Source organism: Lagenorhynchus albirostris, chromosome 11 (genome assembly GCF_949774975.1).
Source record: "Lagenorhynchus albirostris chromosome 11, mLagAlb1.1, whole genome shotgun sequence".
Lineage (NCBI taxonomy): Eukaryota > Metazoa > Chordata > Mammalia > Artiodactyla > Delphinidae > Lagenorhynchus > Lagenorhynchus albirostris.
This window is the reverse complement of record NC_083105.1, coordinates 51423016-51447370: the sequence shown is the minus strand read 5'-3', so window position 1 is coordinate 51447370 and position 24355 is coordinate 51423016. Positions and strand designations below refer to the sequence as shown.

The window sequence follows — 24355 nt, the reverse complement described above, 5'->3', positions numbered from 1 at the left end:
ATTTGTATTTCAGAACTAGTAATGAGTTGAGTTTCTTTTAATCTTATTGGATAAAAAGCATATTTATCAATGCTTGCTAAACATAGACTATATGGGAAAGGTAGGTTAATTGTTTTGAAATTGAAATAAAATAAAATCCAATCTCTTCCTGATTTTCTGTAATTGATTTTCACTTTCAAAGAGCGTGAATAATAGTTTATATAATTGTGGCATAAAAATAAAGTTTTTATGTTTCCAAAATGACACTAAACCATAAACTATTTGCTTTAGGGTACATGCAGAATGGTCCTCTGAAACCATAGGCTGTCAGTCAGATCTGATTACCTTAGTGCCTTATAATGATGCATGTGGAGTCTCAGCCTAATTTCATCATAGAGCTAACAGTTGGTGCTCATGTATGCATCTGAAGTTCTAGGCCATTGTTTTTGTTCATATGAATTTTTTTTTATCATTATAGTTGTCTTATTTTAAAATAAGATGTTTAAAATAAGTGAGATTTTCAAGATGAATCCAAAGGCAAGTTTCAACTAGATAATCCATGTTGTTCTTAAAAATTAGTAGTGGTATGATTTATTTAAGTGTGTTAAATTGGACACTTTATAATCTCTAGGATTTAAAACCTCAGACTATTATTTTCACTTTATCATTATCTTTAGCTAGGAAAAGACTGTGCAAAAATGATAAAATAAAACTTAAGGTCAGTTATAGTAGTTAAAACTCAACCTGAATTAATACAATATTTTTAAAATCTCCAGCTACTTTTTTTTAATATATTTTTAGAAGTTTTATATTTTTAATTAATTCATTCATTCATTTATTTTTGGCTGTGTTGGGTCTTTGTTGCTGCGTGCGGGCTTTCTCTAGTTGTGTCAAGCGGGGGCTACTCTTCGTGTGGTGCACGGGCTTCTCATTGCAGTGGCTTCTCTTGTTGCGGAGCATAGGCTCTAGATGTGCGGGTTTCAGTAGTTGTAGCACGCGGGCTCAATAGTTGTGGCTCACAGGCTCTAGATAGCAGGCCCAGTAGCTGTGGTGCATGGACTTAGTTGCTCCGTGGCATGTGGGATCTTCCCGGATCAGGGCTCGAATCCATGTCCCCTGCATTGGCAGGCGGATTCTCAACCACTGCGCCATCAGGGAAGCCCTCCAGCTACTTTTTACGTATTAAGTGTTTTATCCAAGTTTCAGTGTATTAAATGTTTGGAAACTATATGCCAAGTACTGAGCTACCTTAATTTGCATATTTCTAAATGGGCCATGTAAAGAATTGTAAATTTAATCTCTCTTTTCTTGACAGTCTTTGATAAACAGTTACAGTGATTAGGGCCCTGTTCCTGGACCTAGAAAGGAATTGAGAGTAAAGTAAGACACCTGCTACTTAGCAAATAGAAAAAAAGGTGTAATGGCTGAGATAATTTTAGCCTGAAGGCAGAAAATTCTGACATAACACTTGGTAACTATTTACTTGAAGTATACCAATTCAATTTTTGGATGGTTGTAGTGATAAAATGGAAGTCTTTAGATTTATAGCAAGAAAGACTTGAGCTCTTTTAAGAATTTCATCATAAGAAGAATTGTTACAAAAAGCTGATAATGAGAAGTTGTTGGAATTTTCTTAATGATAGTTATACATCTTTTTGCCTCATTTAAGAACGTGTAGCTCTAATACAGAGAGAATTTAGTGTTAATATTACTTACATTTTTATGCTATTAAATATATAGTCTATTTAAATGTAACTAAATGACTCTGACCTAGCTTTTTAAAATGATTAATACATAAAATAAGTTTGCTTTCATTTAAATATATCTGAGCACAAATGTTGTACTGTATAAAAATGGGCGTATACTAGAGGGTTCTGATGGTTTTTTATGTGAACAGATAGTTTAACTTACTAACAAGCTTAATGTTTCTCCCCTTATAAATGCAGTGGTTTAAAAGGTACATGTCTGGGGAGTTCCTGGTAGCCTAGTGGTTAGGATTCTGAGCTTTCACTGGATTTCAGTCCCTGGTCAGGGAACTGAGATCCCATAGCCATGCAGCATGGCCAAATAAATAAATGGTACATATCTGGAGGGTTGGTAATTACGGTAGTCTTTTGAGTTCACTACCACTACAAGCTGTTGTCATTTAATGATACTTTTCCCAAGTAACTGTTAAATAATCAGCCTTATTGAATTTTTAGTTCAATTTCTAAAAAGTAGTTAAATATAAATTCAGTGATAACATTAGTATCTCGAAAGGTATTTTATTTAATTAATTTATTTTTATTTAAAAATTTTTAAATTTAATTTTATTTTTGGCTGCGTTGGGTCTTCGTTGCTGTGCACAGGCTTTCTCTAGTTGTGGCGAGCGGGGGGCTACTCCTTGTTGCGGTGCGCAGGCTTCTCATTGTGGTGGCTTCTCTTGCTGTGGAGCACAGGCTTTAGGTGTGCAGGCTTTAGTAGTTGTGGCACACGGGCTCAGTAGTTGTGGCTCGCAGGCTCTAGAGCGCAGGCTCAGTAGTTGTGGCGCACGGGCTTAGTTGCTCCGCGGCATGTGGGATCTTCCCGGATCAGGGCTCTAACCCGTGTACCCTGCACTGGCAGGTGGATTCTTAACCAGTGCGCCACCAGGGAAGCCCCTAAAGTTATTTTAAAGTACCAGGTTGCTGGGGAGCCAGAGAATTATTTATGCTTCTGACAAATGTAGTGTTTGGTATAAACAACATTCATTTGAAGGACCCAAAGGTAGTCCCTGAGGTACTTGAAATGTATCATTCAATAACTACTGTATCTTTACATGGCCATGGTAATTAGGGTTTAGTTAGGGAGATAAAGCTTATATCTTAAAAATCAATTTGATCTTTTGGACTACTTTCTGACTAGAGTTGGCCAGGGATAGTTTCTCCCAGGTCTGTTATTTTGTGGAAACTTGGGTCTAGGCTAGGATAAGGTGGTATGAATACTTCTGTTTTCTCTGGTGCATCCCCTGCTGGCCCAGGCCGTTATTGGAATTTCAAGGAAGTCAGATTGTTTGCAGCTAAAAGGTCATCTAAGAACAGAATCTGTACACTGGTAGAGAAGTTCGGAAGGTACTAGATGTTCACAAACCTTCTTGATCTGAGATTTGGCAAAGATTTTCATGTCTAGTGACCCTTCCTCCACCCCATATCAGGCACTGTTCAGACATTTATACTCCAGATGTTTCTTATCACTGACAGTTCTGAAATCTTTAATTGATACGCTCTGGTCTTTATCATAAACTCATCCTTTCAACTTTCCTGCTTTATGTATTTGGGAACTCCAGAATCTGATCCTTCAATGCACCTACTTTCTCTAGTTCTTCAGCATTTCTCCTATCTTTACTTCTTTTCCTGTGCATCTTAGTTTTCATGATCCATCTTTTCAATCACTCTCTTGCTAGTACCCATATGTCATCACTTGTCCTTCATCTTACCCTGGTATATTCCAACCAAGGATGAAACTGTTTATCTGTGCCTGTCTATATGCAAATGGATGAGCATAGCAGGAGAAAATCCTGCAACTTGTTAGACTGGTACCTTTATAACTAATCAACCTCAATTAGGTCTTCAGTGCTACCTGCCTTTCTTATTCTTACCATTTTTTACTAGTCACTTCACTTACCTACTCTACTCAATAACAATTTTATATTTCTTCCCCTCTTTTCACACCTTTTGCCCTTCTTCTCTGTCTTCTAATTCTCAGCTGATGACTCAAATAGAAACAGTCAGATTGTACCTGCCTCAAATTTCCACCACCAAATTCATAGAATTACCAAAATCTACACTCATCCTCACCTCCTCTTGCAATTGAGGAGCTGTTTCACTTAACAAAGATCCGAGCCCTTCTCTTCAGAGGATCCCTCTGGATCCCATTCCCTCTGGTCTTCTCAAGTGTCTTCCCTTACTGTGTTTTAAATCCCTGCCTCTCTTGGATCTTTTCATCAGCACTTAAACATACTATAGTCTCATCTTTAAAACACACTGGTGCACTATACATTGTCCTATAGCTGTCTACCTATTTATAGCCAAATAGCATTAAACAATTTACTCACTGTCTTTACTTTTTCACCTCCCATTTATTCTTCAGCTGACTCCAATCTGTTTTCCATCCCCATCATTTCAAGGAAACAGCTCTCAGATTTCAATATTGCTAAAGTCAGCGGACATTTTTCTTTCCTGTCCTTATTTTACTGAACAGTATTAACAATTGAGCCTGCCTTGGAAATTTCTTGTTTTGGCTTTGTGGTTGCCACTTTCTTCTGGTTTTCATCCTACCTCTTACCCTTTCTTAAATCTTCTTTTCTAGATTTACCTGGACCTCTAGGTGTTGGGGCTTTTCCAGGCCATCTTTCATCATTCTCCCTGTCTTCCCAGATGATCTTATACTGCAACTTCATTTTTTATATATATGTTGATAACTTTCAAATTTATATCTCGCACTAAGTCTTCTGTTCTTGTTTTCAGATTTTTATACCCAGCTGTATACTTGTCTTCTTTACTAAGAAGCACTGGAAATTCAACATGTGCATGAACCTAATGTCTTCTCTCTCCAAACTGACCTTTCCTCCAGTGTTCCTGTCTAATTAATGATACCTGCCCCTCCTCAGTTGGTTCTGTCATAAACCTGGGAGTCATCCTTAATCTCTCCCTTAGCCCCCACATGTGCAGTCTTTAAACAAGTCATGTCAGATCTATTCCATAATATGTCCTGATTCTGTCCAGTTATTTCCATCTGCATTGCTGGCCTGTCTTATCCACATTACTATCATCTCCCTCTTAGACAACTATAATAACCTCCTAACTGGTGTCCTTGCATTCACTTTTGCTTCTGTCTAATTGATTCTCCACATAACACTCTATTTAAAAATTTTATAATTTTAAGAGATCTTATCATACTATTCCTCTCCTTAAAACATTTGAGTGGCTTCCCATCACTTTTATGGTAATGTCTAAGTGCTTTAATGTGGCCTACATGGTCCTCCATAATCCAACATCCCCTTCTTCAGGTTTACCTTTCTATTGTCCCCACTCTAGTCACAGTGACTATCTTTTAGTTACTCAAATATACCAAGTTCCTTCTTGCCTTGGGCTTTGTACAAGCTGTCACCTTTGCTTGAGATGTCCTTTACACCTCTCTTTACTCTGCCTATTTATATTGTATTTATTCTTTAGGTCCCAGCATAAATTATACTTTATCCTTGAAGTGTTACCTGATATTCACAGATTAGCTTCAGTTACACTGAGAGCTTTCTGTACTCTTCTTTCTTAGGATTTACCACAATTATGATTTCTTGGGTGACACTGTTTTTCATCTGTCTCCCCCACTAAACTAAAGTCTTTGAGAACAATGACTGTGTGTCTCCCCCACTAAACTAAAGTCTTTGAGAACAATGACTGTGTGTCTCCCCCACTAAACTAAAGTCTTTGAGAACAATGACTGTGTCTGTCTTATTCACCTTGATCCAGGGGTCTGGCTCATAATAAAAGTACGCAGTGAATATTTTTTGAATAACCTGAATGGCTGAATACTTTTCAACAAAATGGAACAATGGAAAATAGTAAAACTCATTTGTTTTTTATAGCATTTCATTTAGATAGAAGAAATTCACCACCAAATAGTTTGACGCCATGTCTAAAGATTCGAAATATGTTTGATCCAGTTATGTAAGTATTATGACGAAAGGTACATGTAATTTTTATTTGGAATATTTGGCTGAAAAATGCATGATATTCTTATAATGCTGTCTGTAATAGAAGAATCTTCTACTTCTGAATCTCTAACTACCGAGATGTTCTGTTTTTCTCATTTCTTCTTTTTTGTTAAATTTCAAGCAAAGGTTTCACCAAAAGACACAGATGTATAATGATTTGTAAAACTTTTATAAATCTGCATTCACTGGGAATCCCCACAGCAGATAAATGCTTGAGTCAGATTAATGACAGATATGATGACAGACAACAGTACCCTTTATTAGATGTATAAGTCGTGTCTGCCACCATTCTTTGCCTCAGTAGGCAATATAGATAGAATATCTGCTATTTAAAAATTTCCAAATCCTACTCTTAAAAAGTTTTCTACAAAAATGTACATACCTTCCCCTCTACAAGACTTGTCCATTTACCGTTTGAGAAACTTTTCTGTCTATGTAATTACAACAGCACATGCATCCAGAAAATAGCACAGTCAAAAGTTATTGCCTTAGAATCCGTAATACTTCACATATAAGCTGTAATAATCTTTAGAACTTGCTTCCTAGAGGTGACTACTTATCTGTCCAATGATAGGACAAGTCAAATTCTGTTTTTTAAAAAAAGCTGACAGTAGAAATTGTATTACATATAAAATACCCGTAAGTCCCATCTGATAGCTCATTTATTTCAAGAAATAGTTGATATGGTAAGATTCCAAATGAGTGACAGCAAAATTGTAAATGTGACAAAGCACTGTCAGTACACACACACACACACGCACACACGCACGCATTCCCTCCATTTTGCAGAGGTAGAAACAATTAACGGTGTGGTGATCCCTCTATTTGGAATCTTACCTCATACCTTAGGGTTTAGGAAGTCTCTGCCAGTCCAGTATTTTATTACCTGAGATGAAGATTTACAATTTGAAGTGTAACAGCCTTTTCCTTGGACCCACCGTCTATATCTCACAAGAAAAACAAATGTGCGTTACTGTAGCGGGAGCTGTTTCGTAATAGTAAGGTGATTTATGTCACCTTACTTAGGTGACTTAGGTACAAGGTGACTTAGGTACAAAATGTTTGTCCTATATTCACGCTTCTATTATTTTGGAAAAAAAGAAGCTCAGAATACACTATATACTAAGAATTTTCCTTAAGTTTAGGAATTTGAAAATGTCATTAAAAAATAATACTTTACTTTTACAAGTTTACTGTAACTCATTAAAGTGCTTATTAACATTTGTCTAGCTAGAAAAGAGAAATGACTTTAAGTATGTAGGATTTTAAACGTAAAAATGATAGCACATTTATTCTGCTATAGTAGAGATCCTTCAGTGCCTCAGCATGTGCATTCTTAGACTGGAAAGTGAGCAGGGCTGGGACTTCTGAATGCTAATTATTTTTTAATCTACCTACTGTTAGTAACAAGCATTTATATACTGTTAATTTTAACTATATGGTTTTTAAACTATTCCCATTCTAGTTGGGTATATATATTGTAAAAAACAGAAGACTTCTTCTGAGTAGGAATATAGCTGTTAATTTTTTTTCTTTTTTCCCCCAGCTGTTTTGAGGTATGACTGAAAAGTAAAAGTTTTATATATTTAGGTTATACAACAGACCTTTTGTGTTTTTTTTTTTTTTGCTCATTCTTTAAAAAAATTTCTTTTTATTGAAGTATAGTTGATTTACAATACCATGTTAGTTTCAGGTATACAGCACTGTGATCCAGTTATACATATATATGTGTGTGTATATATATATTCCTTTTCAGATTGTTTTCCCTTATAGGTCATTACAAAATATTGAGTGTAGTTCCCTGTGCTATGCAGTAGATCCTTGTTGTTTATCTATTTTACATCTATTTTATGTTTATTTTATGTATACATTATATATATAGAATAATGTGTATAAGTATATAGTGTGTGTAAATTAATCCCCAAATCCTAATTTATCCCTCCCCCCTTTTCCCCTTTGGCAACCATAACTGTTTTCTTTGTCTGTGAGTCTCTTTCTGTTTGTAAATAAGTTCATTTGTATCATTTTTTTAGATTCCACATATAAGCCATATGATATGATATTTGTCTTTCTCTGTTTGGTTTACTTCACTTAGTATGATAATCTCTAGGTCCATCCATGTTGCTGCAAATGGCATTATTTCATTCTTTTTTATGGCTGAGTAATATTCCATTTATGTATCTATACAACATCTTTATCCATTCATCTGTCGATGGACATAGGTTGCTTCCATGTCTTGGCTATTAATAGTGCTGCTATGAATATTGGATGAATATTGGGATGCATGTATCTTTTTGAATTATGGTTTTCTCCTGATATATGCCCAGGAATGGGATTACAGTTTTATGTGGTAACTCTATTTTTAGTTTTTAAGGAACCTCCATACTGTTCTCTATAGTGACTGTACCAATTTACATTCTCACCAACAGTGTAGCAGAGTTCCTTTTCCTCCACACCCTCTTCAGCATTTATTATTTGTAGACTTTTTGATGATGGCTGTTGATTTTTGTTTTCATTAATTTTTTAGGGAAATAGGGGATCAGTGGCATTTGGCAATTCAAGAAGCAATTTTAGAAAAATGCAGTGATAATGATGGCATTGTTCACATTGCAGTAGACAAAAATTCACGTGAGGTAAAGTAACTTTTACTATTGAATTCTACGTTTTGGATTTGTTGCTACTAAACTAAGACTATTTATTTTCTTTCTTCCCTTTTTATTTTTTTAAAAAATATCACAGGGTTGTGTGTATGTTAAATGTCTGTCTCCAGAATATGCTGGGAAAGCTTTTAAGGCATTGCATGGCTCTTGGTTTGATGGTAAGAAATTTGAGTATGACAAACATTTTGAAAAGATAAATTATGGTTTACTGTTAAACTATACCAGATTTTAAATTAAAGAATCTTAGGTTAGCATTTTTAGAGTAATAATTTTAGATTATTTTGTGTTCATATATCTTTTACCACAGTTTGTTTTCTATTAAGCACATTCATACAGATCTAAAATATTATTTTTATCTTACAACAGGGAAATTGGTTACAGTAAAATATTTACGACTAGATAGATATCACCATCGCTTTCCCCAAGCTCTTACTTGCAACACTCCCTTGAAGCCATCAAATAAACATATGAACTCTATGTCTCATCTTCGTCTTCGGACTGGCCTAGCCAATTCTCAAGGAGGTTCCTGAAAAGACTTTCTTCCACTCCTAGGACTGTTCTTTACAATAGGAAAGTTCCTGTTTGGCTTCGTCTCCCTTTTTAAATGCTTTTTGTATGTAATATTTTTATTGAGTACAGATCTGTTTGAACGTTCCAGAAATCTTAAGGTTCCAAAGGGACTTAGCAGTGAAGCAGCAATGCTGAGTAGATAGAATAATTGTTTCATTCAGTTTTTGGAGCTCAGTTAAGCCAATGCACTTAAAGTTTTGCATGAGGAACATTGACCTTATTAAGCATTTTCAGATGTGGTGGTTGTTAATTTTGCACCAAGAAGTGTTTGGATAACCACACAAAAGCATGGTGAAAAGGCTTCTTGTATTTCCGTAATTTCCTGTAAACTAATGTTGTGAATTTTTGTATACAGTCACCTACATAGTTCCTTACAGGCTAATGTGGTAAAACTGTTAATTTCCCAATTTAATCTTAGGTTTCTATTGCTTGTAAGAGATTCATTTGCTATAGCTGGAATATGGGAAAATCAATCTGGGTTTAGTGGTTACATATAAGTATAAGTGGATGTACATGTACTTAAACTGGCTTTTGTATATATGTATAAATGCTGGTGATGGCGAAAGTAGTCTTGTTTTGTGAGGATATCTGCATTAAAGCAGTAAAATAAGCTTCCTATTTTATTCATAATCTAATGTATATATATATGTATGTGTATATATGTGTGTATGTATATATATATGTATGTGTATATGTGTATATATACACACACATATATACATATGGCTGTACTATCATATAGATCAAACAGCCAAACACCTGGAAGTATTAGATAAAAGTTTAAAATATCTTTTATAGGTTTTATATAAAAATGTCTGAGTATGATATTGTGTGAAAGTTCTGATACCAGTTGTAAGGGATTCAAATTTATGTGAGCAATAAAAAAGCAATTGGCAGACATTGGAAAAGTATTTTGTGAAAAGCTGTATTTATTATAAATACTAGGGCTATGACATAGTACCATTGGGATTAAGTCATTTTCCCAATCTATTTATAATTTAATGAGATGTTAGCTTCCCTGTTGTATGTCAGGTTTAAAGCAGGGCACATTGTTGCAGCAAAATGTGTATTTGAGAAATTATATTTGCAATTTTGGGTCATGAAAGTTTGCAGTATAGTAAATGCAGGAGTGATGGTTGCTTTGTGCCTCAGTATTTACTTTGTTTCAGTGAAGTTACCTTATTACTGTTTATGATTTCAGATTAAAATAGTTACGGAGCAAAGTTTACTTGTAATGTAACAATTGGCTTTTTAAAAATAACATGTTGATATGTCATTGTCAGTCCAAATGAATATGTGAAACAGCTGGAATTGTACCAATTTTGATTTTGTTTAAAGCTCAGTTTTCTTTTTTTTTTAATTGTATATGTGTTGGGTTTGCAGCATGAACTTGCACAGTTAATGCACGTTTTCTGGTTAAGTAAACATGATGCACACTGTTCTGTAACAGAAAACCCTATTGTGCCTTACCTATGTGCTTTTGTGGGCACCATGTTTATGAAGAATAAAAAATGATTTGTTATCTGAAGAGAATAAATTTTAAATTCTCAGTTTATGTCTCAGATGCTAAAGTGTGAAAAATATATATAATATATAAAATAACTAATCTTTCTGTATTTTATGTGCATCACAGTGATTTATCTGTGCTTAGTGACCCCATCTTGTGACCTGTTATAAGAGTGAATGTAAAAAATAGTTGTGGCATTTTAAGAGGTCGCCTTTTGATGCAGATGCATCTTTTTCTTGCTTCTAAAACATATTCCATGTAAACATTGTACATTTATTATTGTAATATATACTTTTATGCAGCTTATTTTACCTGAAACTGTTAAGCCGACCAAGATCCCTCCCTGCAAGACAGATGGGAATGTGTATAATAACTAGATATTTGAGAAGTTCTGAAGTTTGATGTAATCTGTTACTTGTCCTGTTTAAAAAAAGGAAAAAATTCTAATTAAAAATTTATTAGGTTTTTTTTTTTAAATGTGTCTTGGCTTTAAAAAAAATTTTTTAAGTGCCCTGTGTCTTTATTTTATTTTATATTTTTTACCAGTGAAAATAGATGCCTTTATTTTTAATCTTTTTTGGTATCTGTAAATATATGTATGATTATAAAAATGGATGAAGACCCTGAAGTTAATTTTAACCATCCATTCCTCAGCATCTTTTCTTTATGAAAATGTCTTTGTCTAACTTTCAAGTGTTTGGCTTAAAGTGGGGCAAGAATGTAAATCAGATGTATCACTAAAGCACTACTTAGTTTAGCTAGACTTTTTTTTTGGGCTGCGTTGGGTCTTTGTTGCCGCACGTAGGCTTTTTCTAGTTGTGGCAAGCGGGGGCTACTCTTTGTAGCGGTGCACGGGCTTCTCATTGCAGTGGCTTCTCTTGTTGCGGAGCATGGGCTCTAGGCAGGTGGGCTTCAGTAATTGCAGCACGTGGGCTCAGTAGTTGCGGCACATGGGCCCTAGAGTGTGCATGCTTCAGTAGTTGTGGTGCATGGGCTCAGTAGTTGCAGCGTGCAGGCTCTAGGGCACGTGGGCTTCAGTATTTGTGGCTCCTGGGCCCTAGAGCACAAGCTCAGTAGTTGTGGCGCATGGGCTTTGTTGCCCCATGGCATGTGGGATCTTTCCGGGCCAGGGATTGAACCTATGTCCCCTGCATTGGCAGGTGGCTTCTTAACCACTGTGCCACCAGGGAAATCCCAGCTAGACATTTTTTCATAGCAAGACTTTCTCAAAGGAAGCCATTCTTTTACACATTCTAGCTCAAACTCCTTATCATAAAAAAATAGTTTATGGGCTAGCTACTTTGAGTAGCATGGGTTTCGATTTTTCGATGGTTTAATCAACTAAAAAGAAGACTTGACTTAGTTGGTAGACTTTTATTGGTTGCTAACAAATGTCAGACACTGTTACACATTAGGGATCCAAAGATGAAAAAGACATGGCACAGTCTTCAAGATGGTCACAATTTAGAGAACCTAGGGCAGCTAAGTTAAAAGACAGTGTGGAAAATATAGTGAGAGAAGAAAGCAGAATAAATTCTGGGAGATTAGGGCTTCCCTGATGGCGCAGTGGTTAAGAATCCGCCTGCTAATGCAGAAGACATGGGTTCAAGCCCTGGTCCGGGAAGATCCCACATGCCGCGGAGCAACTAAGCCCATGCGCCACAACTCCTGAGCCTGCTCTCTAGAGCCCGTGTGCCACAACTACTGAAGCACGCATGCCTAGAGCCCTGCTCCGCAACAAGAGAAGCCACCGCAATGAGAAGCCTGCGCACTGCAACAAAGAGTAGTCTTCACTCGCTGCAATTAGAGAAAGCCCGCGGGCAGCAACAAAGACCCAAAAATTAATTAATTAATTAATTTAAAAAAATTCTGGGAGATTAGAGAGGTTGCTTATGCATCTTAATAGATTGAGAAGACATCAGGGCAGATGAGGTAAAATTTATCAGACACTTCTTAATTACTATAGGTACAATGGTAAGTCTCTTTTCCTGTGAGCTCTCAGGGAAGCTTCTGTTCTTGTGATGAGCTCATAAAAATTAATGTGTTGAAACCTGAGTTATTATAAAATCCATTTTCATGCTCATTGGTCAGTAGAAACCTGAATATCTTGTGAATATAGAAGCCTGATATTGCACTTTGTTATATTTTCCTTGTGTGGATGACAAGTTGTGATTTCCAAGTGAACAGTGTCTTGATATATCATGTGCCCAGAACATTTCCTTTAATAAGATTGACCTTGCAATTCTCATTCCCTGCTCCTAGTGACATTACATTACTGCAGGTCATCTACATGGCTTCTTTGCCCTTTTTTCCTAGACTTATCTCGGCAAGTCACTTCTTCCAGATGACTCAACAAAAGATGCTAAATCAAGCAGAATTTTGGCAGCCACTCATTTGGAAAGGATGCTCAAGAACAGGTACTTAACTGAAAATTAGAAACCAGAAGTTGTGCTTTAAAGAAACTGAATGTCCATAATGCTCATTCTACTGGTCTAGTGAGCATAACTAGCTACTGCCTTTAAGCCCCACTGGAGAAACTTTATGACTAGGAATACATCCTGATGGTAGATTTCTGTACCCAAGAACCTCTACCAGGGGCAGCAGGATAGACTGATTTTGTTGATTCTTGGACTTTAATGCCAGTAGAACCTGAGTACTTAGATTTACTGTTTCTTCCATGGGTAGACATTGGAGACCTGCACATGCTCCTTAAAATTGGAAAGAAGTCTGTCTGGGCATAGAGAGCACATGAAAAAAGATCGATGAGAAACAACCTAGTGCATGTATAAACTACAAGCAATTTCTTATGGTTGAATTACTCAGTACAAGACAATAGAGACAGGAAAGGTAGGTAATGATCAGTTCATGGAAAGCTTTGTAGGTCACATTCTGAAGTTTGGATGTGGGTTGTTAAAGGGAGATCAGGTGAGGATTTGTTGGGATGAAAAATGGAGAAAGGATTTGAAAAATAGAGATAAAATGGGAAGGACTTGATTAATTGGATATTGATAGAGAAATTGATGTCCAGTTTTCTAATATAGGAACTCTAACCATCCCAACATTTGGAGAATAGGTGATAAGTAACAAATTGGATGGGAAAAATGATAAACTGAATTTTTGGATACTTTGAGATTGGGATGGAATATTCATCCATCCCAGTATTCAGGTGGATGTTTCTAATAGGTGATTGGATTTCCAGTTCTGAGGTATTTTGAGAAAAATCTGAGCTGGAGATACAATTTGGGAGTTAAAACCACAGAGGTGAATCAGATGACCCAGAGAGAGAGAGTCCATATAGAGACAGAAATTTAGTTTAATCCTAATTCTGCCATATTTAGCTATGTGGGCCTTAGGTGGAGGTTTGGGTTGGGGTGAAGTATTAAGAAAATTTCAAAACAAATTAAGAAGGTGGAATTTGAAAAGGTCTTTGAATGGGGTGAAGTTGAAGTAGAAATTTAATATGACTATCACATTTCTGGCTTGGGCAACTGGTTAGATGGTGGTGACATTCCCTAAATTATGGATGGGCGGTTGGCGGGAGCCAGATGCTAGTCAGAGTGCTAGATAAGACTTCCCAGAATTGCAAATGTTAGGCAAAATAATCCTTCTGACTTTTATTTTTCTGTTGTAGGACATTGTTGGAGGATGAGTGATAGGGGACAGTCTTTGAGAATCTCTCTCCAAAAAAACAGAACTGTTAACTTACATAATGTTCTAGCATTGTCTATGATTCTCTGGTATTCGTTAGAAACTTTCCTGATTTGTAGAAAATGAGATGTTGTGTAGATCTGTAAACCTGTGACTGTCAAAAGAAGGAATAAATACAAAAGTTGATTGTTAATTAGGACTGTTTATAAACGGTTTGCCATGCACCCAAAGCTAGGAACTTGGTTGATGTGTGTTATACATTTATAAAGCCTTTGTAAACTAGTCAAGTCTTAGAGGCCTGGAAACCATTTTTTTTCTTGGTGACTTCATTTCTCCTTTGATTTATTGAGTGAATTAAAAAATTTAACTCCAGAGGGCAGTTTTATTTTTATAGTTCCAAATGCTACAATACTTCCTTTTACTTAAAAAAAATTTATGTGGACATTTTGAGATTTCAGTGGCACTTTAAATCCTACTGAGTAATAGCCAAAACTCAAGTTGGTCTTAAAGGCTTGCCTTTATCTAGACCAGTGCTGTCCAATACTTAATATAATGTCAGGCATGTGTAATTTTATTTATTTATTTATAATAAATTTATTTATTTATTTTTGGCTGCGTTGGGTCTTCGTTGCGGCGAGTGGGGGCTACTCTTCGTTGTGGTGCACCGGCTTCTCATTGTGGTGGCTTCTCTTATTGCGGAGCGCGGGCTCTAGGCGCCCAGGCTTCAGTAGTTGTGGCACGCGGGCTCAGTAGTTATGGCGTGGCATGTGGGATCTTCCTGGACCAGGGCTTGAACCCGTGTCCCCTGCATTGGCAGGCGGATTCTTAACCATTGCACCACCAGGGAAGTCCAGGCATGTATAATTTTAAAATTTCTGATGGCCACATTAAAAAAAGTAAAAAACAGGTGAGATTAACCTTAGTACATTTAATTTAGCCTTATATATACAGGATATTATTATCTCAACATATAATAAAAGCTTTTATTAATGAGCTATTTTACATGCTTTGACATCTAGAATATAGATTACTCTTACAGCTAGGGTGACCCTGTGTTGTGTGACTTACAGTGCTAAAACTTGTACAGATGGTCACCTTATTTACAGCCCATCTTAATTCAGATGCTGCATTTTTATTGAAAATACTTGGTCTATATTTAGGTTACATAAAATCTACTGTTTGAAAAAGTTTATTCATATATGCATGTTCTTCCAAATATACTTAAAAGTGTTCCTATAACTGAATCAGGTATCAGTTAAATTTACATTAATTCAAATTAAACCTTCAGTTCTTCAGTTGTACTAGCCACATTTTAAGTGCTCAGTAGCCACATGTAGCCAGTGACTACCATGTTGACAGTGCCAGTCTTGAACAACCTGTACCTTTCTAGCTAAGTCCTAGTCTTCACGCAGCCACTGTGCTCCAGCTAGACTGCACTGCTTGCCCTTCCCCTTCATATCTAACTTTTGCTTGATTCTGCCTTTACTGGCATTGTTCCTATTGTTCTTTTTGCCTGAAACATCCTTCATGTCCTGCTTCTGTATACCCAAATGTTGCCCATCCTCTAGAATCCTATACAAATGCCTCTTCCAGGAAGTGGTATTGATGAACCCTGGTTGGAAGTAATTCCTATCATGTACACTACTGAAATATTGATATTAATTTTCACTTCTCATGATTTTGGCAGTTTCTATCTTGTATTATGGTGTTCTCAATCCATTCTAGTTTGGCTTCTGTCCTCATTGCTCCTCTGAAATCACTTCTAGAGATCACCACAAATTTCCTTTTGCCAAATTCAATACTCTTTTATGTGTCCTCACCTTTCTTTGAACTCTCAGCACCATCTGACATAGCTGATCATTATCTCCCACTTTACTTAAAAATTTTTATTATGAAATGATTCACACATATTAGAATATATATGAAGTATGTATTTTACTTACATTTTGAAGTACGACATCGTTTAAAATATAGAACATTAACTTTGAGGCACCTCTGTGTGTCCTTGATACTTGTCTCTCTTTCCTAACTCCCAGATGACCACTATCCTGAATTTTGTATTAATAATTCTTTATTTTTCATTATAGTTTTACCACATATTAATGTTGGTATTTATCCATTCAACTACGGACATTTAGATTATTTTCACTTTTTTACTATTATAAACAAGGTAGTTATGAACATTCCTTCTTGAATGTGATTCCAGCTGCACATATTCAAATTTCTCTAGGTCAGTGATACTCAAAAAGTATGGTTCTTAAATCAGCAGTATGAACATCACCTGGGAACGTGTTAGTCCAAGCAGATTTTGGGCCCCACTCCAGCAAATGTGAATGGACTAAATGCTCCGACCAAAAGACACAGGCTCACTGAATGTATACAAAAACAAGACCCATATATATGCTGTCTACAAGAGACCCACTTCAAACCTAGGGACACATACACACTGAAAGTGAAGGGATGGAAAAAGATATTCCATGCAAATGGAAATCAAAAGAAAGCTGGAGTAGCGATACTCATATAAGATAACAGACTTTAAAGAATGTTACAAGAGACAAGGAAGGACACTACATAATGATCAAGGTATTAATCCAAGAAGAAGATACAACAATTATATATGCACCCAACATAGGAGCACCTCAGCACATAAGGCGAATGCTGACAACTATAAAAGAGGAAATGGACAGTAACACAATAATAGTGGGGAACTTTAACACCTCATTTACACCAATGGACAGATAATCCAGACAGAAAATTAATAACGAAACACAATCTTTAAATGACACAAAACACCAGACAGATTTAATTGATATTTATAGGGCATTCCATCCAAAAACAGCAGACTACATTTTCTTCTGTGTACACGGAACATTCTCCAGGACAGATCACATCTTGAGTCACAAATCAAGCCTCAGTAAATTTAAGAAAATTGAAATCATATCAAGCATCTTTTCTGATCACAACGCTATGAGATTAGAAATAAATTACAGGGAAAAAAATGTAAAAAACAAGCACGTGGAGGCTAAACAATACGTTACTAAATAACCAGGAGATATATCACAGAAGAAATCAAAGAGGAAATCAAAAAATACCTAGAGACAAATGAAAATGAAAACATGCTGATCCAAACCTATGGGATGCAGCAAAAGCAGTTCTAAGAGGGAATTTTGTAGCAATAGAATCCTACCTCTAGAAACAAGAAAAATCTCAAACAATCTAGCCTTACACCTAAAGTAACTAGAGAAAGAAGAACAAACAAAACCCAAAGTTAATAGAAGGAAAGAAATCATAAAATCAGAGCAGAAATAAATGAAATAGAAACAAAACAATAGCAAAGATCAATAAAACTAAAAGTTGGTTCTTTGAGAAGATAAACAAAATGGATAAACCTTTAGCCAGACTCATCACAAAAAAGAGGGAGAGGGCTTCCCTGGTGGCTCAGAGGTTGAGAGTCCGCCTGCTGATGCAGGGGCCACGGATTCGTGCCCCGGTCTGGGAAGATCCCACATGCCGCGGAGTGGCTGGGCCTATGAGCCATGGCCGCTGAGCCTGTGCGTCCGGAGCCTGTGCTCTGCAACGGGAGAGGCCACAACAGTGAGAGGCCTGCGTACTGCAAAAGAAAAAAAGGGAGAGGACTCAAAATTAGAAATGAAAAAGGAAAAGTTACAACAGACACTGCAGAAATACAAAGCATCATAAGAGAATACTACAAGCAACTCGATGCCAATAAAATGGACAACGTGGAAGAAATGGACAAATTCTTAGGTATAAACTTCCAAGACTGAACCAGGAAGAAATAGAAAATATGAACAGACTAATCACAAATGATAAAATTGAAACTGTGATTAAAAATCTTCCAACAAACAAAAAGCCAGGACCAGATGGCTTCACAGGTGAATTCTGTCAAACATTGAGAGAAGAGCTAACAGCAAACCTTCTCAAACTCCTCCAAAAAATTGCACAGGAGGGAACACTTCCAAACTCATTCTACAAGGCCACCATCACCCTGATACCAAAACCAGACAGAGATACTACAAAAAAAGAAAATTACAGACCAATATCACAGATGAATATAGATGCAAAAATCCTCAACAAAATACTAGCAAACAGAATCCAGCAACACGTTAAAAGGATCATACACCATGATCAAGTGAGATTTATCCGAGGGATGCAAGGATTCTTCAGTATACACAAATCAATCAATGTGATGTACCATATTAACAAATTGAAGAATAAAAACCATATGATCATCTCAATAGATGCAGAAAAAGCTTTTGACAAAACTCAACACCCGTTTATGACGAAAACTCCAGAAAGTGGGGATAGAGGAAACCTACCTCAATATAATAAAGGCCATATATGACAAACCCACAGCCAACATCATTCTCAATGGTGAAAAACTGAAAGCATTTCCTCTAAGATCAGGAACAAGACAAGGATGTCCACTCTCACCACTATTATGCAACATAGTTTTGGAAGTCCTAGCCTCGGCAATCAGAGAAGAAAAAGAAATAAAAGAATACAAACTGGAAAAGAAGTAAAACTAACTGTTTGCAGATGACATGATAGTATACATAGATAATCCTAAAGATGCCACCAGAAAACGACTAGAGCTCTTCAATGAACTTGGTGAAGTTGCAGGATACAAAATTAAAGCATAGAAATCTCTTGCATTCCTATACACTAACAACAAAAGGTCAGAAAGAGAAATTAAAGAAACAATCCCATTCACCATTGCAACAAAAAGAATAAAATATAGGACTTCCCTGGTGGTGCAGTAGTTAAGAATCTGCCTGCCAATGCAGGGGACATCGGTTCGAGCCCTGGTTCAGGAAGATCCCACATGCCGCAGAGCAACTAAGCCCGTGTGCCACAACTACTGAGCCTGCGCTCTGGAGCCCACGAGCCACAGCTACTGAGCCCATGTGCCACAACTGCTGAAACCCACGTGCCTAGAGCCTGTGCTCTGCAAAACATAAGCCACTGCAAGGAGAAGCCCATGCACCACAACGAAGAGTCACCCCTGCTCGCCACAACTGGAGAAAGCCCACGTGCAGCAATGAAGACCCAACACAGCCAAAAATAAATAAATAAAAATAAATAAATTTATTAAAGAAAAAAAAATTAAATACCTAGGAATAAACCTACCTAAGGAGGTAAAAGACCTGTACTCAGAAAACTATAAGACACTGATGAAAGAAATCAAAGATGACACAAACAGTTGGAGAGATATACCATGTTCTTGGATTGGAAGAATCAACGTTGTGAAAACGACTATACTACCGAAAGCAATCTACAGATTTAGTGCAATCCCTATCACATTACCAAGGGCATTTTTACAGAAGTAGGACAAAAAATCTTAAAATTTGTATGGAGACACAAAAGACCCTGGATAGCCAAAGCAATCTTGAGGGAAAATAACGGAGCTGGAGGAATCAGACTCCCTGACTTCAGACTATACTACAAAGCTACAGTAATCAAGACAATATGGTACTGGCACGAAAACAGAAATATAGATCAATGGAACTGGATAGAAAGCCCAGAGATAAACCCAGGCACCTATGGTCAACTAATCTATGACAAAGGAGGCAAGGATATACAAGGGAGAAAAGACAGTGTCTTCAATAAGTGGTGCTGGGAAAACTGGACAGCTACATATAAAAGAATGAAATTAGAACACTCACGAACACCGTACACAAAAATAAACTCAAAATGCATTAAAGACCTAGATGTAAGGCCAGACACTATAAAACTCTTAGAGGAAAACATAGGCAGAACACTCTTTGACATAAATCACAGCAAGATCTTTTTTGACACACCTCCTAGAGTAATGGAAATAAAAATAAACAAATTTGACATAATGAAACTTCAAAGCTTTTGCACAGCAAAGGAAACTATAAACAAGACGAAAAGACAATCCTCAGAATGGGAGAAAATATTTGCAAACAAATCAGTGGACAAAGGAATAATCTCCAAAATATACAAATGGCTCATGCAGCTCAATATCAAAAAAACAAAGAACCCAATCAAAAAGTGGGTGGAAGACCTAAATAGACATTTCTCCAAAGAAGACATACAGATGGCCAATAGGCACATGAAAAGCTTATCAACATCACTAATTATTAGAGAAATGCAAATCAAAACTACAATGAGGTATCACCTCACACCGGTTAGAATGGGCATCATCAGAAAATCCACAGACAACAAGTGCTGGGGAGGGTGTGGAGAAAAGAGAACCCTCTTGCACTGTTGGTGGGAAGGTAAATTGGTACAGCCAGTATGGAGAGCAGTATGGAGGTTCCTTTAAAAAGTAAAAATAGAATTCCTGTATGACCCAGCAATCCCACTACTGGGCATATGCCCAGAGAAAACCATAATTCAAAAAGACACATGCACCCCAATGTTCGTTGCAGCACTATTTACAATAGCCAGGTCATGGAAACAACCTAAGTGTCCATCAACAGACAAATGGATAAAGAAGATGCGGTACATATATACAATGGAATATTACTCAGCCATATGAAGGAATGAAATTGGGTCATATTTAGAAACGTGGATGGACCTAGAGACTGTCATACAAAGTGAATTAAGTCAGAAAGTGAAAAACAAATATCATGTATTAATGCATATATGTGGAATCTAGAAAAATGGTACAGTTGAACCGGTTTGCAAGGCAGAAATAGAGACACAGATGTAGAGAACTAACGTATGGACACCAAGGCAGGAAAGTGGGGGTGGTGGGGGCATGGTGGGATGAATTGGGAGATTGGGATTGACATATATATACTAATATGTATAAAATTAGTTAATAAGAAACTTCTGTATAAAAAATAAAATTCAAAAACAGTCTTCTTTAATTTCTTTCAGCAGTGTTTTATAGTTTTCAGGGTATAAGTTTTATACTTCTTTTGTTAAATTTATTCTTAGGTGTTTTATTCTTTTTGATGCTATTATAAATGGAATTTTTAAAAAATTGCTTTTTTAGATTGTTCATTGCAAGTATATAGAATACAGTTGGTTTTTGCTTATTGATCTTGGGTCCTGCCACCTTGTTGAACTTATTTATTAGTTCTAATAGGTTTTAGTGAATTCTTTAGAACTTTCTATATATAAGATCATGTCATCTGCATAAAAGGTAGTTTTAATTTTTCTAGATGCTTTTTCTTTTGTTTTTGACTTACTTGCCCTGGCCAGAACTTCCCATATGGTGTTGAACAGATGTGGGGAGAGCAGATATCCCTGCCGTGTTCCTGAAATTAGAGGGAAAGCATTCAGTCTTTCACCATTAGGTATGTCGTTAGCTTTTGGTGTGTTGTGTCTTCATTTCACTGACCTCAAAGTATTTACTCATTTTCTTTTTTCAAGTTGAGGAAGTTCCCTTCTATTTCTAGTTTGTTGATTGTTTTTATCATGAAAGGGTGTTGGATTTTGTCAAATGCTGTCTCTGTTGAGATGATCATATGATTTTTGTCCTTTATTCTACTGATAACAGGGATTAATTTTCAAATGCTAAACCAACCTTCCATTCCTGGGATAACACTCAAGCCATAATCATGGTGTATAAACCTTTTAATATGTTGGTGAATTTAGTTTGCTGGTATTTTGTTGAGGATTTTTGTATCTATATTCAAAAGAGACATTTGGTCTGTAGTTTTCTTTTTTTGTGAGGTCTTTGTCTGATTTTGGCATCATGGTAATACTGGTCTCAGAATAAATTGGGAAGTGGTCCCTCCTGTTTTTGGGGAGAGTTAGTGAAGAACTTGTATTAATTATTTTTTAAATATTTGGTAGAATTCACCATTGAAGTCATCAGGCCTAGGCCTTATAGGCAGTTTTTTGATTACTAAATCAGTCCTTTCACTTGTGATAGGTCTATTCAGATTTTCCATTTCTTCTTGAGTCAATTTCAGTAGTTTGTGTCCTAGGAATTTTTACATTTCATTTGTTGTGTAATTTGTTGGTATATAGTTAGTCATAGTATTCCCTTATAATCCTCTTTATTTCTGTAATGTCAGTAGTAATGTCCCTTCTTTTGTTACTGATTTTAATAATTTGAGTTTTCTTTTTTTCTTGGTCAGTCTAGTTACAAGTTTACCAATTTTGATATTTTCAAAGAATCATCTTTTGCTTTGTTGATGTTGCCTATTGTTTTTCTATGCTCCATGTCATGAATTTCCACTCTAGTCTATTATTTCCTTACTTCTACTTGCTTTGGGTTTATTTTGCTCTTCTTTTTCCAGTGTCTTTAGGTGGAAGTTTAAGTTATTGATTTGAGACCTTTCTTTCTTTAATATGGGCATTTACAGCTATACATTTCCTTCTAAGCACTGCCTTAGCTGTGTCCCATACATTTTGATATATATATTGTGTCCTCATTTTCATTCATCTTAAAGTATTCTAATTTCCCTGTAGTTTCTTTTTTGACCCATTGGTTATTTAGAAGTTTGTTTCATTTCCACATATTTGTGAATTTCCCGTATTTCTCTCTGTTATTAATTTCTAATTTCATTCCATGTGGTTGGATAACATACTTGTTTGATTTCAATTTTTTTTAACCTTTGAAGCTTGTTTTATGGCCTAGCATATGGTCTATCCTGAAGAATGTTCCATGTGAACTTGAGAAGAATATATATTCTGCTGTTAAAACCTCTAAGTCACGGGGGTTCAGCTGGTGCTCTTTGGGTCACCACTGGCTCCCACATCTGATTATATCTTTGATTTTCTGCTTTTGTTTCATTTTTGGCCTCTAAGGATTCCTCTTACTTTACTGCCAGATCAGTAATTCACTTTGAAAGATGTTTTTCATGTTTAATCCAGTAAAAAAGATGTTTTATTTTGGGAGGTTTATTCAGGATGTCTTATTCCATCATATTGCTGGAAATAAGTTCTGTTATGCTATTCATTATTGTCCCCGTCTTTGAAAATCATTCATGCTCTTTACCAAAAACAATTCCTGGCTTGGGATTGGTGCCTGCATGTTGAATAGGGATATTCTGTTTTAGATGGTGATTTGATAGATAGGTACACTGTTATCACCTATGAATAAATTCAACAAGTAATATATAAGATGTATGTGAGGAAAACTTTTCTAAAAGAGATCAAAGAAAACAAATAAATGGAGACAATAATTTTTCCTTGATAAAAAGACTGAATATAGCAAATAGGCTCCCTAATTCTTCCTAAATTAGTAAAGAAGTTTAATGCAATTCCAGTAAAGTTTTCCATAGATTAAAATTAATGTCTTGGTATTTTAAATTAATTTATAGAATATCAGCTGGTAGGATAAACAAGAAAGATATTAAATTCTTAATAAATTATGATTAATAAAGAGAGACTGGCCCTATCAGATGTTAAAGCAAATTAAATCTGTGTCAACACTGTTGCACAAATATATAGTCAGATAACTAATACCTTGAAACAGATTCTTACCTGAGCATAACTGATACCAGAAGGTCACTTAAATCTATTTAAATTTGGGACCAAATTTTCATAAATAGTTTCACTAGAACTTTAACTTAAAATTTTTTGCTAAGATTACAAAAAAAACTTTCTGTATAACATAGTTAACTTATAAATATTTTAACTCTTAGAAATATTTTTTGACAAAATTATTTGAAACATGGAATGATAATTTTTACTTCATGTTGGCTGTTCCATAATCAAATCATTTTACAAAAGATCCCAGACTTCATCCATTTTTGTAAGGGTATCTTCTAGTCAAATCATTCCCTTATGTGCTTCATGTATCATTGTTTTTTTGTTCTTGGCAACTTTCCTTTAATTGCTCACTGGACTTATTGACACATTCTATGGCTATACTCATGATTTGAATAGTCTTCCATCATCTTTATCAATTTCATGAAATACTACATATTTGTGAGACTTGCAAGTTCACTTTGTAGTGAATTTTCATTGCACTTGCATTGTGTTTTGAATGACAATCTGCAAGACACTGTCAAAGACAGACATTAATGTAGGAGGTGTTGTGAAGTGGGGAAGAATGTTTGAGGAGGGATTGATTTTTCTTTTTCTTTTTTGGCTGCACCATGCGGCTTGTGGGATCTTAGTTCCCCGACCAGGGATTGAACCCACGCCCTCAGCAGTGAAAGCATGGAGTCTTAACCACTGGACCACCAGAGAATTCCTGGGATTGACTTTTTAAAGAGCACTTTTTGTAAGAGTATTTTATGATCCATTATCATAACAGTATGTGGGTAATGGATACTTGAATTCCGAAGATACTCTGATATGTAAGAATTT

The 24355-nt window shown here is 36.0% G+C and overlaps 1 protein-coding gene across 7 annotated transcripts in view; it reads left to right on the top strand.

Annotated features, from left to right (window-relative positions):
- The window catches only part of LEMD3 (LEM domain containing 3), an 85285-nt gene that overhangs the window by 54936 nt on the left and 5994 nt on the right, over positions 1-24355 (top strand). Inside the window, exons 10-14 of one of the 7 annotated variants that reach the window (XR_009543390.1) lie at positions 5582-5663; positions 8238-8343; positions 12764-12864; positions 13133-13294; positions 14079-14701. Coding sequence is in view for 5 of the 7 variants with exons in the window: in XM_060165543.1 (XP_060021526.1) it covers positions 5582-5663; positions 8238-8343; positions 8450-8528; positions 8737-8900 (431 nt within the window). In the remaining 2 variants the exon portion in view is untranslated. Of the gene's footprint in view, positions 1-5581; positions 5664-8237; positions 8344-8449; positions 8529-8736; positions 10925-12763; positions 12865-13132; positions 14702-24355 lie in introns of those variants that run through there. The other 6 variants (XR_009543391.1, XM_060165546.1, XM_060165545.1 and 3 more) reach the window with 6 other exon arrangements.